This window comes from Melanostigma gelatinosum (assembly GCF_949748355.1).
Source record: "Melanostigma gelatinosum genome assembly, chromosome: 14".
Lineage (NCBI taxonomy): Eukaryota > Metazoa > Chordata > Actinopteri > Perciformes > Zoarcidae > Melanostigma > Melanostigma gelatinosum.
This window is the reverse complement of record NC_136647.1, coordinates 14,472,893-14,491,413: the sequence shown is the minus strand read 5'-3', so window position 1 is coordinate 14,491,413 and position 18,521 is coordinate 14,472,893. Positions and strand designations below refer to the sequence as shown.

At 40.2% G+C, this 18,521-nt stretch overlaps 1 protein-coding gene across 2 annotated transcripts; it reads left to right on the top strand.

Moving 5' to 3' along the window:
* The first annotated feature begins 759 nt into the window (after positions 1–759).
* stag2a (STAG2 cohesin complex component a) lies at positions 760–18,186 on the top strand. 2 transcript variants are annotated; one of them, XM_079283605.1, is made up of 34 exons: positions 760–944; positions 3,482–3,600; positions 3,767–3,845; positions 4,245–4,403; positions 4,605–4,701; positions 4,791–4,867; positions 5,056–5,260; positions 5,375–5,526; positions 6,594–6,667; positions 6,885–7,008; positions 7,559–7,657; positions 7,820–7,899; positions 8,294–8,401; positions 8,801–8,909; positions 9,068–9,185; positions 9,362–9,465; positions 9,553–9,645; positions 9,731–9,820; positions 9,921–10,124; positions 10,229–10,299; positions 10,430–10,517; positions 11,111–11,191; positions 11,622–11,714; positions 11,825–11,999; positions 12,118–12,257; positions 12,352–12,453; positions 12,825–12,973; positions 13,087–13,215; positions 13,328–13,533; positions 13,868–14,135; positions 14,277–14,387; positions 14,542–14,668; positions 15,618–15,695; positions 16,182–18,186. In XM_079283605.1, exons 2-34 carry the CDS (start codon positions 3,557–3,559, stop codon positions 16,203–16,205), a joined length of 3,858 nt encoding a protein of 1,285 aa, XP_079139731.1. In that variant the 5' UTR covers positions 760–944; positions 3,482–3,556; the 3' UTR covers positions 16,206–18,186. The 2 variants fall into 2 exon arrangements, with proteins under 2 accessions (XP_079139731.1, XP_079139730.1); XM_079283604.1 differs by having other exon boundaries at positions 13,865–14,135.
* Positions 18,187–18,521: the final 335 nt, after the last annotated feature.

The window sequence follows — 18,521 nt, the reverse complement described above, 5'->3', positions numbered from 1 at the left end:
TATTGCCTTCAGGAGGATTTGGGGTTAAAAAAAAATCCCATTTGTGTTGTGCAAAACAAAAATATGATTGGGAGTTTTGGTTGAAATGTTTGCATCACTTGGTTTCCTCAATCATTGCACTCTGCAGTCACAACATGCAGGTTTGTGTTGTTGAGGGGCCATTGGTTCATAATGCTCAATACCCAAATGATCAATGATCAGTCATGATGTTGATATTAATATTAGTCACCAGTACAGGCTACTTTTGTTTGCTCCGTGGTATTTTTTATACTTATATCACATTAGCCTACTTCACAGTAGCAGCATACACAGAACGGATGAAACATGAGGGCAGCTTGCTCTTTAACGCCACATGAAATAAGCTGAGGAGGTCAAAACTAGTGACTAAGATGTTTTAAAGATTAATTTGGGTCATGAAGGGGTTGTGGTATGGAAATGTCTTGAGCATATCTATTCCTCCTGTCACACAACTCAAGGTTAACCACCTCATTATTTAATTTCCTGAGAATTTAAACATGTTTATACATTTGTTAATGCAATACAAAAATACATTCGCGATACATTTGTAATCTTGGAGACATGCAGATTCATTTCAGACTTGTATGTTGCTGCTTGAAGTGGATATTTTGAGTCAATGAGCTCGTGGAGTTGTGATCACAGGGTAGAAAAGTCAGAAGCTCTGCCACGATGTGGCCCCTCTTACCTGCAGTTCACGGAGCCTCCGACAGGTGGTGCGTGTGCGACATGCACAACTAGGAAAATACAAACTGTACCTTGCTATGTTAGCCACCAAGGAGCTTCCTAACGTAAGCTAGCAAATAAAACTTTTATTTACGAGTTTTGGAAAATGACAGTTTGTGCAGGAAAATAACGACAGCGCCCTCTTTGCAAAGTCCGCAACGTTTGGATTATTTGCTTTCAGTCCGTCTTTGATTTAAAACGAGGTAAGTAACGTGAAATTGTAAAATGGCGGATAGCTAACGTTGGCATCCAGGGAGTTTGTCATTGATGCTGCTGTAGAGGCTAGCTGACCAGGCACTCGACATCCGTGTTATTAGGTGTCAATAACATAGAAGTACAACTTCATCAGAATAAATTACAAATAGCGTGGTTAATAATGATGAGGTAGCATTCTGGCTGGTGTTAATAAGTAGTGGTCCCGTTAGCCTGCTAGAACTAACGGTAATGCTAGCAAAGCTAACGCTAATCTGATGCTGAAAATGTATCAAATCTCTTAAAGTGAATCCTAATCCTACAATGAGTTGTTCGATACGAATGAAGTGGCCAAGGAGCGGGTCTAAAGGTAGCTAACTAGATAACGTATCGGCTAACATCAGACGTCAGTAAGGTTAGCTAGCTGCGTTAGCCATAGAGCTGCTTTGCCGTCGTAGCAAAGACAGGGCACGTCAGGAAGCGATGAGTGGATAGGAATCAGCAGCTTAGGAAACATCTGTAGTTGCTTTTGTATTTCGGAAGTAAAACAACTGCGCGTGTCAGAATTGTTTTGGGGTCAACTTGCTTTATAACGTATTCAAAGTCACATTAGAGTCAACGATCGGTACAAACACTTATGAGACTGTTGCATCACTTGTCCAAGAAAGTAACGAAGGTTAAATTTAGGGGCTCAAGCCAAGTACGCATTTCCATTCGTGGAGTCCTAAATCAGACCCCTCATGTTTTCAGATCAAGTAAAACCATGTCATGTTTACATTCATTACACTTGAGTGGAAGTGTAGACACGCCCCCACATATCTCCCTTCTCTGACAACATCTGCTGTAATGCTAATTAAGTTAACGAGTTGAGAAGCACCGGAAACTGCGTATCTTATTTGTCCTGATGAATGACATAAACTTACAGAAATAATTTTATCTGGTTCACAAAATAACTAAGTTATTTCCCCATGGCCCCTACAAAAGTGTGTGCTTGGGTTTCTTCTTAAATACAGACAATCATGGACATTTTCAGTCAGCGCAGAACAATAGTTAAACCAAACGGCAAGAGGTTGCACATGTTTTCCAGGCCCAAACCTGCATGACCAGTTCAACTTGAACACCGATCACATTCTCCCAACATGGACGACCACACACACATGCATCCGTGCTTGTGTTGTGGTTGTAAATAATACTGTGGTGGGCCCAGAAAGTTCTTTATCTTGTCTGCAGCTTGCATACTGTCATTCGCTCATGTGAGTCAGCAGGAACACAGTTGTACATTTGCCGTTGGTTCTTGGCAAATGGCAAATTTTCAATTTTGCCTTTTAGAATACCGGCTACCTTTCTAGCTCAGTAGAATTTTCTATTCAACGTTGAGTCAAGAGGTGAATAAAGGGTCTAACAGCAGGGGAGGAATAAGACACATTAACTGCCTGTCAGTGTGGCTACCAAGTTAAACACTACACACAATCACCATGTGAATAGCCCCTGTCCCTTATGTAGCATGTCACTTATCAAGACAAGGAAAGAAAGGGGCATGATTTTGATAGTCATTAAATACAATTTCACTGCTCAGCTGCAAATACTCCCACACATTGTACTCGGTCCTCGTATATAATTGTGCTTCATTAAAAAAAATGCTGTGCCGGTTGTACAGAATCAGAGCAGTCAATAGACAGTAATTAACAATTATATTAAACGAAGTAAAACATGCATGAAATATTGAACATGCATATAATCCTCATGTATGTAATGTATTAACTACCACACATTGGATGAATGGCTGGAAAGAGTTACACCAATCATCATGAAGTTCATTAACTAATTGATTTGATTTGCTCAGCACCAGTACCTAATAATGCAACATAGAATGAATGAATAGGAATAAATAACTGATATTCAAGCTCTGAATTATTCGCACAGTTGGAAATAAAAGCAGGATTTAGGAGTTCTCAGCGAGTACAATTCTAGAACACAGAGTGAAAGTGAGTCTGTGCAATGACTGAGGGAAGCACGCCATTAAGGATTAAACAAAAGCTCGGTTATGGAGGAGCGCTCTGAACAAGATGTTTGATTGAAGCGGGGCTGCATCTAATGATTGTTTTCTTCGTCAGTTCATCAGTTGAGATTATTACATTTTTGTTGGAAAATGTCGGAAAATATTGAAAAAGGTTTCTTCTCAGACCCCTGGGCGAAGTCTCCAGCTTGCTTTTTTGTTTGTAAAAAAGCAGCGAGTAGATGGGCACAATTTCACAATCTACTGTATGAATAGAGTAAAATCAGTCACTTAGATTACATTTTTTTTCCTAAGTAGCTAGACTGCTGTTTCGTGTCACCGAGGCGTTTGAGTGGTGCACTGCCAGGCTGGAGCATCTTAGGGCCTTTTGTCTTTCTGACAAGAGAAACAAACATGTTCTCTTCATCCCCGGTCTTCAGTATAACATGTGGTCTTTGTAAAATATCTTGTGATTTGTTCCGTGAGTTTCTTGCAGCCAGTGTCAATGTCCTCACTCATCAACACAAACTTCTCATTTGTCTTATTTTCCAGGTGCAGATACCTTGTTGCTTGGGGTCCAGAGCAGTAGACGCACCCACTTCAGCAGAACCAGAAAATGTTAAAGAAATGATAGCAGCGCAGGATTTGCACACAGAGTTTCAATTTACTCAGTAAGCGCAGCATCACTGACGTGTATTGTCAAATCTCACGTGTCTTTTTTTTGTCTTTGTTTTTATTGCATGCATGCATGTACACTGTGATGTTATCTCAAGGAACTTAAATGTTATTGTTGAAGTGTGTTTCGTGTTCGTAATGACTTCATCTGTTTGTGCACAGAGAGGCAGAATCTCAGTTGTCGTCTGATACTGACCTTGAGGATCCTGATGGCAAAAATGCAAAGACAGGAAAGGGCATGGTATGTTTTGCAAACCTTTGACATTTATTGATTTTCCACATCTGTCCATGTGTAATCAGGGTGACAGGGAGGCTTGAGCCGAACACAGCAGGCATTGGGTGGAAGGCAATGAAACACTCTGGACTGGTTTCCAGTGGTACATCGCAGGACTAACACAGAGTAGAAACAGCGTGATGTTACGCAGCAGCTGGGTTTGATCAGGAAATGAGTCAATGCCACATCACTGTCTATATGAAATGCCTGTAATGTGAGTTAGTCCCACACCGTGACAGCTTTTTGATTCCCAGTAACCCGATAAGCTGTTCAGTCTACACGCGCGTTTAATGCGTTCCCAGAGTTATGATACTCAAACACAATAACACACTTTCATTTTCCATTCAACATCTTTCTCCCCTACAGGCAGCCAAGAAAGGGAAGAAGGCGCTTGGAGACAAGGCCAAAGGTGGGGGAGCAGGAAGGGCCCCCGGTGTTGGCAGGGTGAACGGCCATTATCAGGAGAACGGGATGGAGAACGTGACCCTGTTCGAGGTGGTTAAAATGGGGAAGAGTGCCACACAGGTGGGTGCACACTGCTGTGGTGAAGAGATTATGTCATGTGTTATGGTTTCTTTTTATCATCTTCTCTTTGTTTTTTTGTGAAAATATTTTTGACTGGTGTTGTCGCTGTGGTTTCCATTTCATTTTGATTACATACCGTTGGGGCAATTGTATTCGTCATCCTGAACATGTGGCGATGGAAGTTGTATGTTTTCTTTCAAGTCTGTTGTCGATGACTGGATCGAGGCATACAAACAGGACCGGGACCATGCTCTCCTGGACTTGATCAACTTTTTCATTCAGTGCTCTGGCTGTAAAGGTGAGTGTCTGACATGTTCTGTGTGGTCAGGTGGCTGAAAGCAAATGAAAATGCTGAACTTGACAGCCATTGTGTGATTCTTCACACAGGTGCTGTGAGTGGAGAGATGTTCAGACACATGCAGAACTCCGAAATCATCCGAAAAATGACAGAGGAGTTTGATGAGGTGATGCAGGATGTGTTTTTACATTCAGTTACTTAAATTCATTTTTAAACGAGAGAATAATCAAACCATAAATCTGTGCCGTTGTCAGATAACAGCATGCGGCAGACATTAACATTATGAAACAAATATGATTCCCCCCCCCCCCCCCCCCCCCTGACTCTTACCCTCTCTCTGATGTCATCCAACAGGACAGCGGTGACTATCCCTTTACTATGTCAGGACCACAGTGGAAGAAATTCAGGATCAGCTTCTCCGACTTCATTGCGGTTCTGGTTCGTCAGTGTCAGTACAGCATCATCTACGACGAGTATATGATGGACACAGTCATCTCACTGCTCACCGGCTTGTCTGACTCACAGGTCCGGGCGTTCAGACACACAAGCACACTAGCAGGTCCGTTTTCATGCGCACGTTTCGGCACTTCTGCTCCATGCATGCTCACGCCGTTACTGTGCGGAAGCTGTTGTTCCTTCAGGCGTGTTTACTGAATTTTGTTGTTTTCCGAAGCCATGAAGTTGATGACGGCCTTGGTGAACGTCGCTCTCAACCTGAGCATCAATATGGACAACACGCAGAGACAGTACGAGGCGGAGAGGAACAAGGTTGTTGCAAAAAGGGCCAACGATCGGCTGGAGTTCCTGTTACAGAAGCGCAAAGAGGTGAGAAGAAAGAAAAGTTGTCTTAACACGAAATATACCGTGAAGAAGCAAGAAGATGACGAGTGTTACCGGCAATACGCTGTAAACCAACCTCTATGCAGAGGAGGAACTGTAATTAACTGTGAACTGATATCGATTCATATTCATAGTTAAATGAATGACATCATAGCTGCATTCATTCACAGAGTACATTTTGTTCATGTGTTTATTATTTATTCTCTAACTTAATTTACCCTTAAACCTATTTATATGCACTTTGCAATATCAGGTTAGATGCTACATGACAATAAGTCAAGAGTGTAATCTTAACTTCTTATGTGGAATGAATGAATGATTTATGAGAAATTGTGGCGTTTGCCAATTTTCACGTATTTAGAATTTTCTTGGACAAATGTCCAAGTAGTCTAGAGCTGCCATGTAGAGTCTGCTTTACTCCACAGGGCAAAAATAATGTCACATTCGACCTGAAATCATAAAGCTTTGATCTGAATCAATTTGGACTTTAAATATTACACTTAAACCTACAGCACCAAACTTCAGTCACCAAGGGAGGCAGAGGCTTGAATCTAGGGGAAGTTCATTTATATTTAAAAGTCCTGCACTCCAGCTTCAGCTGAAATAAAATATATTTGATATATTTATAGATATATATATATATATATTTTTCTTTTTTCTTTCTTTAAACCTATATCTTTCAGTAGTTGTTGCCATGATATCATCCCGTCTGAATATCTCTGTAATTATCGGTGTTTAAAGTAATGTTAAAGCAGCTATGCTTTTAATATTTTCTAATTGTTTAGGTTCCTTTTAATACGATTATTCTGACTCTGCTGAAGTTGCTGATTTCTGGCAGCAGAAGAAATTTGTTGAAAATAGGAAAAATCGACTGTAATACCAAGCGTGGCCTTTATCGGAGCTAAAAGGACTTCTGACAGAGCTCCTCCAGCAAAACCTCTTGAATGTCATTCTTATCTGTTTTTGTGTTGAGCATTTGAACGAGGGTCTTTTTGTTTTCGCTGTTTTCATGCAAATAATTTAATAAGTATCACTTTCTGTCTATCTTTCAGCTTCAAGAAAATCAAGACGAAATTGAAAACATGATGAATGCGATCTTCAAAGGAGTGTTTGTTCACAGATATCGGTACGTGAATCCTTGATGGACTCGCTGACTGAGATTTCCAGCAGAAACCTTTCAATGTTCATTGCCGGCTTTCTGGCGCCCTCTAGTGTGAAAATAATTTCGACACCTATTTGAGTCCGTATGATTTTAGTTTAACCTGAACAATTGTGTTTACACAAAGCCATGTTGTGTTATGTTAATGGATAATTGAATCAGTTATTTTTGTTTTTTTTGCCAGTGATGCCATTGCTGAAATCCGAGCTATTTGTATTGAGGAGATTGGAGTGTGGATGAAGTTGTACAGTGACGCCTTCCTCAATGACAGTTACCTGAAGTATGTTGGCTGGACAATGCATGACAAGGTGAGCTAACAGATGGACACTGTTTTTTGTACAAACTACAATTTAACCGGAACTTAAAAAAAAGCTGATGAAGTGAAATACATTGTCCAAACACATTTATCAAGCGTTTCTGCAGTTATTTCACAACACAAGCCAGATGTAGTCATCTTTGCTGGAAGACTTTTGCTGTGAAAAGCAGTGACTTGTGTTGTTTTTCCATTTAACAGGATAGTAACGTCACAAAAGGTTCCTGTTTTGTCTTTCATTTCCACTATTCAGTGCTCAGTTGTTGTTTTAGGGTACGATTATGACATATGATGTTTTAACGATCTAAGTCATGAAGAGAAGTGCATCCACATCAGCATAAGACCAGCAGAACCTATTGGAGAACTAAATGTTATGGAGTCCATATCATCTTTGAATCAAAATCTGATCAATTTATTCTTGACTTAGATCATTATATTTTGTCTAGAGGGGTGCATAATAACAATAAACAGCTTTGGGTTAAAGACAAAGTAATGCCTGATTTCATATGTGGTACATAGTTCATGTATTTCTACTGTGACTCCAGCAAGGTGAGGTGCGACTGAAGTGTCTGAGCGCCCTGCAGGGCCTGTTCTACAGCAGAGAGCTTGGCACACGGCTGGAGCTCTTCACGAGTCGCTTCAAGGTAAGCCGGCAGTCACAAAACTTCAGCGTCATTGAAATGTGTTGGAGATTTACAGACTTTTCCCTGGTGTGTCTTCATGTGCCGATAACTAAAGAGTAATAACGTCATCGTGCATGACGTGACGGCTAATGTTCTGGAACATAAACCTACTCTCGCTGACAGGACCGCATTGTGTCGATGACGCTGGACAAGGAATATGATGTTGCAGTTCAAGCCATTAAACTTCTGACGCTCGTCTTGCAGTGAGTAACCGTCCCTCCTCTTGAATGGGATTGTTCTGCATTTCTTCTCGTTTTATGAAGTCATATCATGAGACTATAAAGATGTAATACTCATTAAAGTCAACTTGATAAATAAACCATCACATTGGGATTTTTTTATACAGTGTTTTTGCCCAAATTGGAGACATTACCCGTATCCATTACTGCTCAGTCATCATTTCTGTTCATAGCTGAGGTTACTCCGACTTAAATGGGGAGAATATGACCATATTTTGTTAGATTCAATATTCACACGTGCTCACTTATCCTAAACGCTTCTGTGAGAATGTTTAAACAAACTATTTCACACATTTGCCTTTCAGTAAATATCTAAATGTTCATCTTTAACTCTGAATGTATGCATTTGGTCTGACAGGTGTAGTGATGAGATCCTGACAGCAGAGGACTGTGAGAGTGTGTATCATCTGGTTTACTCAGCACATCGACCCATCGCGGTTTCAGCAGGAGAATTTCTGTTTAAGAAGTAAGTGTTTTGATGTGTCTTTTGAAACTATTGTAAAACAACTGAACTGTAAATGTAAGCGGTTATAATCAACACATTACATGGTTAAGTGTCAGAAATGTTGTAGGAGAAGCCGGTTTATAGTGCAAAGAATTGGTGTACCTGCCAAATGAACTGTGTGAGATTACATGAGATATATTGTCGTAGAAACAATAATGTGTTATAATAATGTTATGTTGAATCCATCAAACAACCAGAACATATAAACAATATATCCTTACAGAAATAATATAGAACAATACATGTGGCATGTACATATATAACTTGAAAACAGCTGCTTTAATGGGGAAATCCTGTGAAATCACAAAGTCTGCCTTTACCAGACATTTTTAACAGCCTTTGATATTGTGCCGATTGAAGGCTCTTCAGCCATCGGGGTCCCGAGGAGGAGGGGTTACCCAGGAGGGGCCGGCAGAGCCTCAATGGCAGTCTCATCAAGACCACTGTCTTCTTCTTCTTGGAGAGCGAGGTAACCGGGCCTGTGTCTCTCACTTCTGGATGTTAACCTCACTGTAATAACAATGTCCATCTCAACAAATCTGTTGATCTGCTTTTGCAAGAAATCTACCTTGTTTCAGTCGGTTTGAATTTGTTCCAATAAACATTTAACCATTTGATGTCTTACAGCTCCATGAACATGGGGCCTACTTGGTGGACAGCTTGTGGGAGTGCGGGTCAGAGCTGCTGAAGGACTGGGAGACGATGATCAGCCTGCTGCTGGATGAGCCCATGCCAGGAGAGGAAGGTAAAGATCCGCCCTTTAAGACAATTACTGGCTCGCAGCTCCAGTATGAGGAAAGGGAATCTTTCTGAAAAGACATTGTTTTATTTCTTTACACTCTTTTTATTGTCTTTTCTTTTCTTAGTACTTTTTTTATTTGTATTACATTGTCAGTAAATGTCTGCGTCTGCAATCTTTAGCTCTGACTGATCGCCAGGAGACGGCTCTGGTTGAGATAATGCTCTGCGCCATCCGGCAGGCTTGTGAATGCCACCCTCCAGTAGGCCGAGGCACCGGAAGAAGGGTGAGTGTCTGCTCGTCATGCTCGCATAGATGAGCCTTGTTGTTTGAATGATTTTGTCTTATTGTTGGGTTTTTGTGCATGGAAAAGGTCCTGACTGCAAAGGAGAAGAAGACACAGCTGGATGATCGGACACGGATCACAGAGATGTTTGCCGTTGCATTGCCTCTGTTATTGTCAAAGGTGATTACCTGTGTTTTGCACGACAGTCAACGGGTTTGATTCGTGACCATTCAACCTAAAAGGCCTTCTCCTTTTTTCATCACAGTACTGCGTTGATATTGATAAGGTGACCAATTTGCTACAAATACCAAAGTACTTTGATCTTGACATCTACACAACTGGCCGGTTAGAAAAGGTTTGTCAATTTATTTTTAAATTAGTTCTTGATTACGCAACTTGTAAATGGAATGCAGTGTCAGTTAAACACTGTTTTGTGCTTTCATGTTCTCATTAAGCATTTGGATGCCTTGCTACGGCAAATGTGGGCGGTCCAGGACAAGCACACAGACACCGAGGTCCTGGAGGCCTGCTCTACCACCTACCACTCGCTCTGCAACGAGGAGTTCACCATATTCAACCGCGTGGACATCGCTCGCTCTCAGCTTCTCGATGAGCTTGTAGACAAGTTCGACAGACTCCTGGAGGACTTCCTGCAAGAGGTGGGTGCCGCAGGATTTTGTTCTTTGAGTGGAATGTTTGAAAACAGTTGGAGAGGCGAGGGTGAATATCCAGGGTTTCACAGGTCTGATCTCTTGTTTGTCAGGGTGAAGAACCCGATGAAGACGATGCCTACCAGGTTCTATCCACACTCAAGAAGATCAGCGCTTTCCACAAGTAAAGCAGTTCACATGTTATCTTGTTATTTGTTCAGAGAGAGTAACAGCATTTCTAGCATTCAAGTTGAATTTTGAATAAATGAATGTTATTATGTATTATTTATCATTTGCATTATTTTTGCTTCCAGTGCACATGACCTCTCTAAGTGGGATCTCTTCACCAGCAACTACAGGCTACTTAACACGGGTCTGCAGAACGGGGACATGCCCGAACAGGTAACAGCAGAGTCTTCTCTAACTTCGTAAGTAACTTCTCCAAAATGCTAAAGCAACAATAACCAGTATTGTCGCGGAAGCGGAGCAACCCACCCTCCGGTTCCCCTTCAGGTAAACACTGTTGGCTTTGTCAGCACGTTTGCGGTAGTTTGTACTGTTAGTGCTGTTAGCACCGTTGGCTACGTCCCACCGGCTCAGGCGTCGCAACGTTGAGAGCTGCAGAGAGTTTAATAAAAATGCTCCCGATGTCGTATTTAAATATCCAGGTTACCGTCGCCTTTCTCAAGTACGCTGGTTTTCTTACATATCATGTCAACAAGTAACTTTGCTTCTGTAATCAGAGTAGGGGATCACATGACAAGAAGTGCACGCATGGAAAGTAATAGAGTAGAAAGCAGAGATAATTACATGGAGCAATGCATTGCTGTATTTAGAATCATTCGATCAAAAGTCCAAGTAAGTTCATCTCTCCCCACCACGGAACATCGACTGTTTGTAAAATCCACACACGTCCGTGCTGTGAGGATGCGGCTTCACACGGTCTGGTGTGGAATAGTACGGCTCATCTGATCTGCTTGTCTCCTTTCCCACAGATTGTGATTCACGCAATGCAGTGCACACATTACGTCATCCTGTGGCATCTAGCGAAGGTTTCAGATGGCAGTTCATTAAAGGTATTTAAATATCGGTCTATGGCACATTTATTGGTATTCTTGGCAAAATAAGTGTCCAACGAACGGTGTAAAAAGGATATCTGTTAAAGAAACAACACATTTCTAAGCATACATTTGTCAAATGACAGCTGATAGCCATTAGCCGGGCACATTGAGTTTAAAAGTACCTTTACACGTCTTCATGTCATTCTTACAAAATGTATAAAGAAAGCTATTTTTATTCTCAAAGACTGATTTTGGCACGAATTAAACTAAATGTTTCAGGAAGTATTAAACCTGCGCACCAGTTTCCATCAAGTGTAGCTGGTTTAAACTATGATACTGATATACTGTATTGTTATTATTTTTTAAATTCACATTGATCCATCAATACTTGGCTTGTATTTTGTTCACTTGTGGGAATGTCTAACTGAACATTTGCTCTGTTTAGGGTGACATAGTGACTGTGAGAAAGCAAATGAGAGCTTTCTGCTTGATGTGTCAGCGTTACTTAAACAGCATCAACAACGCCGTGAAAGAACAGGTGGGGTTATGCTGATGCGACGCTTCTTTTCATTGCTGACGTTTTTACATGGCCATTCTTCAGTGCCACTGACAATGTTCATAAATGCTGAAGTGTTGTGTTTATTCCAGGCCTTCACCATACTATGTGATCTGCTATTGATCGTCAGTCACCAAATTATGTCTTCAGGCCGGGAACAACTGGAGCCTCTGGTCTATACACCAGACTCTTCTTTGCAGGCCGAGCTGCTCAACTTCATTCTGGATCAAGTGTTCATTGATCAGGATGATGATAACAACAGCACAGGTCAGAGTCAGTCCCCGTTGTGTCAATCAACCGCACTAACATTTGAACAGGAAGGGGGCATGGACTTCGAATGATTAAAAAAAAAAAAGAATTATTTGTATTCTTTTGTATTTTCTAGATGGACAGCAAGATGATGAAGCCATTAAAATTGAGGCTCTGCACAAGCGAAGAAACCTTTTAGCTGCCTATTGCAAATTAATCATTTACAATGTGGTGGAAATAAACACCGGAGCAGATATATTCAAACACTATATGAGGGTATGTTTACACCCCTTTTTTTTTTAAATCACTTAAAATGAATTCCTCCGACCCTGCTCCTCTTAATGCCAGTATTCCCTCTCTTTCTTCTTAGTTTTACAATGACTATGGCGATATCATCAAGGAAACGCTGAGTAAAACAAGACAAATCAACAAAGTTCAGTGTGCAAAGACGCTCGTCTTGAGCCTGCAAATGGTAAGATTCTTTGCCGGTTGGAGACTTGATCATTTGTAAAAAAACAATGAGTAGTGGCCTTGTTTCATTTAAAAATATATATATTGGTAGATGCCAGCAAATCTGCCATAATATTGAAACAAAATCTAAAACATTTACTGACTTTCATGTTAACATATGAGGCATCGCTTTTGCACAAGCTTGCTCCAGTGTGCTACGGAAACAGTAAAATGGTGGTCTTTATTAAACTTGTTTATAATAAAAATAAATAAAAGGAATTGGGATACATCTGGCTTAAGTTATGGCAGATCACACATGCATTGAGTTTAGGATTCAGACATCTCAGTCTGTGAAACCACCTGAAAGTCTATTTCTGTTTTTTTCTTTTGTAGTTGTTCAATGAGATGTTGTCTGAACTTGGCTTTAATGTCGACCGCTCAACGTCAGCCTTCTGTGGCATAAAAGAGCTAGCCCGACGCTTCTCATTGACTTTTGGCTTGGATCAGATGAAGAACAGGGAGGCTATTGCCATGTTGCATAAGTAAGTAACAGTCCTGAGCCTTGTGGTTTACAGCTTTGCATGCAAATCAGCTCTTACAGTGACATCTGTGTTTTCATGGGCCTGGCAAATCATTATCTCCCTCTGTATTGTAGGGATGGGATTGAGTTTGCGTTTAAGGAGCCTAGTCCCCAAGGACAGGAAAGTCCACCTCTCAATCTAGCCTTTTTGGATGTCCTGAGCGAGTTCTCCAGCAAACTAATTCGTCAGGACAAGAGAACAGTGTAAGTTTGAGCTGGAAGACTTGTGCCATGATGTATGTGTATGTTGAGCATGCAGCTGAAGAGGAACTCTGAAGATCCTAACTCTGACAGTTGTATTCTGACACTTCGACAGTCACGTGTACCTGGAGCGATTCATGACTGTTCAGATGGCCCTGCAGCGAGAGGACTGCTGGCTGCCCCTCATCTCGTACAGGAACTCCTTGCAGGTGGGCGGGGACGATGACACCGTGTCTGTTATTAGTGGGATCAGCAGTCGAGGGTCCACCCGGAGTAAGAAATCCAAGCCAGCCACTGCTAACAAAAGGAAATTGCCCGAAGGTGAGCAAATTTGACAGATCAGGATTTATTTTGTGTTTTTTGTGAATTGACATGCAACATGAGATAATCTGCACTAAACGTACTTGTTTGTTTGATTGTTTTTCTGTGCCTCCTTTTAATAAAAGTATTACCCGTTTGTTGTTAAAGTATTTAAATGACAAATTCACAGTCAAAAAGCTGGAAATACTGATTTTCTGGGAACAATGTGTGTCAGTCAGTAGGCAACATTGATCCACCGAGGAACCTCCTCTAAAAAAATACAAGTTCTGTCATTTTATAATTTCTTTTTTAAAATAATTTCTTTAATCATTTCTTAATTTCTCTTCCACAGCAGAGGAGAACAGCTGCAGCAGCAGTGATGCAGTTTGGATGAACCATGAGCAGAGCGTGCAGACGCCGGTAATGATGCATTCGCCCCACCTCACCTCTACTGTACTGAGGGATCCAAAGAAGATGAGGCCAGAGGACAGCTACACTGCCGCATTCACCATGCCAGCGGAGCAGCATCCCCATCAGCCGGTGCCCCTCCAGCAGCAGCAGCAGCAGCAGCAGCAGCAGCAGCAGCAGCCGCAGCCTCACCACCAGGCTGCCCTTGATTACAAGTACGGACACCTTTCTCCCAACCCCTTACCTTACCTTCAAATGAATATTTGATGTTGCTGCTGTTTACAGCTTCTTGTGCTGCTTTTGTTATACTACGGGAATCATGAAGTGTTGTTGAATACTGAACCCTGTACCCACAGTACCCAGGTTACTTGGATGTTGACACAGAGACAACAAGCAGAAGCCCGTCAGCAGCAAGAGCGAGTTAGCATGCACTACGCCAAGATGAGGAACCACATGCAGCAAGCAATGTAAGGGGCCACTCCTCTTCAGAGTACAGTCAATAGGTTTGAATTGTGAAGGAAACCTGGTAAATGTAACTGGTTTTTTTAGAATAACATCTGGACATCAGACAGTATGTGAAACAGCGCAGCCTCATAACAAGTGTCTGTGTGTACTCCTCAGTCGTCGAGGCTCAGGACTCATGGAGGATGACGAGGAGCCAATAGTGGAGGACGTGATGATGTCATCGGAGGACCGCTTGGAGGACATCAATGAGGGCATGGATTTTGACACAATGGACATCGATTTGGTAATTTAACACTGCAATCATTTTGCTAATTAGGGCCAGAAGAAACATGACGTGAACACATCACTGACATATCTCCAACTTTTAAGTTTTAACCTTTTTATACAGCGAACTTGGCAAACAGCTGCTTATTTACACATACAGCCGTCACAGAGCAACATTGTCATTCATTTGGAGTCGTGTATGTGTCCACACGGTGAATGCGAGTCCAATATTTACTGTGATTTTAGCACCGTTTGTGGTCTCTACCGACTCCTGAGTGAAACGTCTGACTGTTCAGCTGCTAAATGCTCCACTTTGTTCAGCAGCGAGTCACTAACTGTGTAAGGTGGTGACCAGCTAGTGTACGGTTTGTTTTTAGAAAATATTATCTTAAAACAGCCGCTTGCTGCGGCTGAAAACAATTTTATGAGAGCCGTGAAAGTGAAACACAACGGTAAGCTTGTGGGCCGGACAGATAAACAGTGTGCCGAAACTCGCTGCAAAGCTCTGTTAAGCCGAGAGGAGCTGCAGATTCAGGTGATGATTCGTTAATCACTACGAGCGACCCATTTCAGATTGTCAGTGTTTCCACATTTTCACCTGATATATGGTTGATTATAGCCACTGTTAATGTGCATTTCGCCGACCACAAATAGAGAGTGCCTGAAGGCGGTTCATGTGCAAATATTTACAGTAAATAGTACAAACTCGTCAACCACATTTTAACTGTCTGTAACCCAGTCATGCTTTATTGAGCAATTTTCTCCCAAATAGAAAAAAGTGTTGTTGCTTCCCTGTGGTGCTGAATATTACAATTTGCACAATTGTCAGATTTGATTGCCACAGTTGATGTAGGATCTTTTTTTTTCTCCATGGTTTTTTTCCGACTATAAAGATCAAAAAGCCTTTTGGTGCCTTATTTACATTTCATTTTCTGCAGCATTGTTGTGACTGAGTTGTTATTTTTCAGCCAGCATCAAAGAATCGCAGAGAAAGAACTGAACTAAAGCCGGACTACTTCGATCCGTCTTCCATCATGGATGATTCGGTAAGGATTATTAACTGCTTTTTTAACAGGTAAATGTGAGTGATTTGTAGGCCTGTTTTCTTGAGGTAACTTTTCATGATCATGAATCATTATTTAAAGATAATGATGAATACAATGTGTTATCCATACAATCGGGTATTACAAGTTGGAGTATCAAATACTCACCTGCTGTTTGTTCTCAGCAATGCTTTTATCTGGCTATGAAACATTTGTAGCTTTCTCCGACATAGACGCCAGCAGTAGATCATATGTACAACAGTTACAATGGATTCAAACTTCCATCAAAATGTCTATAAAACTGTGCTTTTTTTTTTCTCAATCCTATATAATCCCATATTTACAAAATGACAACACAGTTGATATTAACTTATGATTGTCCAAACAACAGTGTGTCTTGAAAAGATATATTTCTAGGCTATAAATTGTGCCAGAACATTCTTTTCCAATTCATAAGATTGTGGATTTCTGTTTTTTGTGTGTCTTCAGGTTCTCAATGTTTCAATGTTCTAAAAGAAATCGCATCAAGGAACATACGTATATGTTATATCAAAACCCTTGGAAGATGAGATGGATGACTGGAAATCCGAATGGAGCGGAAGTGGACTGCTCTAAATGATTTGTGAGACACCAATGTTTGCCTCTTTAACACTTTGTTAAAACTTAGAGTGAGAGCTTGAATTTGAATTTCATTCTGATATTTTCACACACAGGACTTTTGTTACACTGCAGCAGGAATGTTCATGTTTTAGCTTATCTCACTATGGTGAAGCAGTACAGACATTATGTGGCAGGTGCATGGTGAGGGGACAATAACTGACTCAAATTAATAACATATACACCTTTAATCTTTTTCATTCAGCAGACAAAAATCGTCTGATGTAAATACATAATGGCCAATATACAGGAGTGGTGAACACGATTTCATGAGCACCAGTTGATAGAAATGTAATAACCCTGCAAAATAATACTACCTTTGTGATGCTTGTAGCGTTCAGTTGTTGTTGAATATTATAATGATACTGCACTTTGTTGCAGAGGTATTAATTCAAGTCTATTGTCATTTTACAGCCATATTTTTAGAAATGATCACAGGCTCCAATCAATGCCTCTCTGACGCAATCTAAACATCAATTGAACATCATAAGCTTTATAAACACAGCATTTATTGCAGGGCTATTGAATTGGACTGAGATGCATTGTAACGGTGTCAGTGGTTTTGTGTTCCGCCTGTACTTTTAAACTGTAGACTTTGGCATGGCATGTAGCCATATATCAAAACATGTACACAGTAAAGTATAATGTGAACTGGCGTCTCATACTGTTCAAAGGCCTTGCCAGAAATGATATACGACATTCTCAGATTTCTTTGTGATGGTATTTTTTAGAAATGTATGTGTTCTGCTTTTATACCTTATAGATTACTTTGATTTATAGATATTTTGTAATGACAATCAAATGTAAATGAATGGTTTCTAATCCTGTTATTTCACATAGACGCTGAAATAATCCTTTTTAATGAAAATGATTATGTTCGTATAGATATGGCCAGCTGTTTGTATTTTTCTTTTGATCTCTCTTTAACAAATGGGTGCAAAAGTAATGCATTGTTCACATGTAGTAATTTGACAAATTGATGGCTGCAGCTAAAATTATTTTTTGATATTGGGAGCATTCAGTGTCATATAAATTTTGACTCTATCTTAAACATGTAATCTCTCCTATATCTTGACTATTTTTCTCTGCTGTATAGTATCTAATAACAAAGACATGCCATTGTTGCAATATTTAAAAGAACGGATTTTTTAAATGGTTTTGAAAGGTGTGCATTGTTTGTTTTTTCTCCATTTGGCAAGTGTGCAGAGGATTTTTTCAAAAAGCCAATTTGATGAGCCACTGTTGTGTGTGTGTGTGTGTGTAGGAGTTATAGAGATGTTCTAAATTACAAAGTTATAGAATTCTTTTGTCAACTATCATCGAATCAGAATTGTATATTATACAATTAGAGATGTGTAATATATTGTGAATCTGTGATCATTTTATATTTGCAGTTTGCTTGAAATTTTAGGGAACGGTTAAGTAGAATGTAACTTGTTTCAAGTTAACCTACTAATTTGCAAGTATACACATGTAGTACATTGTTTTGTTTGTCTTTCAATGGATTGCTGTGATATGTCTTTAGCTCTGTGTGTTGGCAGATTCAGATTTTATGGAAAATGGTGTAGTCATATTGTAGTTAAATACAAATTCCTTATTTCTTCAAAATCTCATTATAATGTGGAGAAACAGATCATGTGGTATTGAACATAACTATATACATACTGACTATTCATATTAGTTGGATGAGAAAATTGCATCTTGGAATTGCCAGTAAATGTATCCTATAATTTTCGAATATTTTCTGTTTTGCATTGAACTGCTGAAAACATGCATACATCTGTATGTTTAGACATATTTAAATATGTGTGTATATTAAATTTGTGTTTTTACTCTATTTATGTGGCATTGCATCTTTTGATATTTGTATTAATGCCTAAGATACAACACGAACCGATACATCCTCCTGCGTTTCAGTGATTTGAATCCATACTTCCAAATTGTGTGTACAAATCAATGATGACACATTAGTGCAGTGCGGATTTTGGAAATCATTGCTTGAGTTCTAACGCAAGTATTTTGGTTAGCAATTCAGTTTTTTGTAAGGATCGTCAAATGTATTTTAACTCGTTAAAATTACAATTTCAAAATAGTTTTTTACAATTCAGCACTGACGTGCACTAGTACCATTTCCACTTACGGAACATAAAGTTACGTATTAACAAAGCCCTC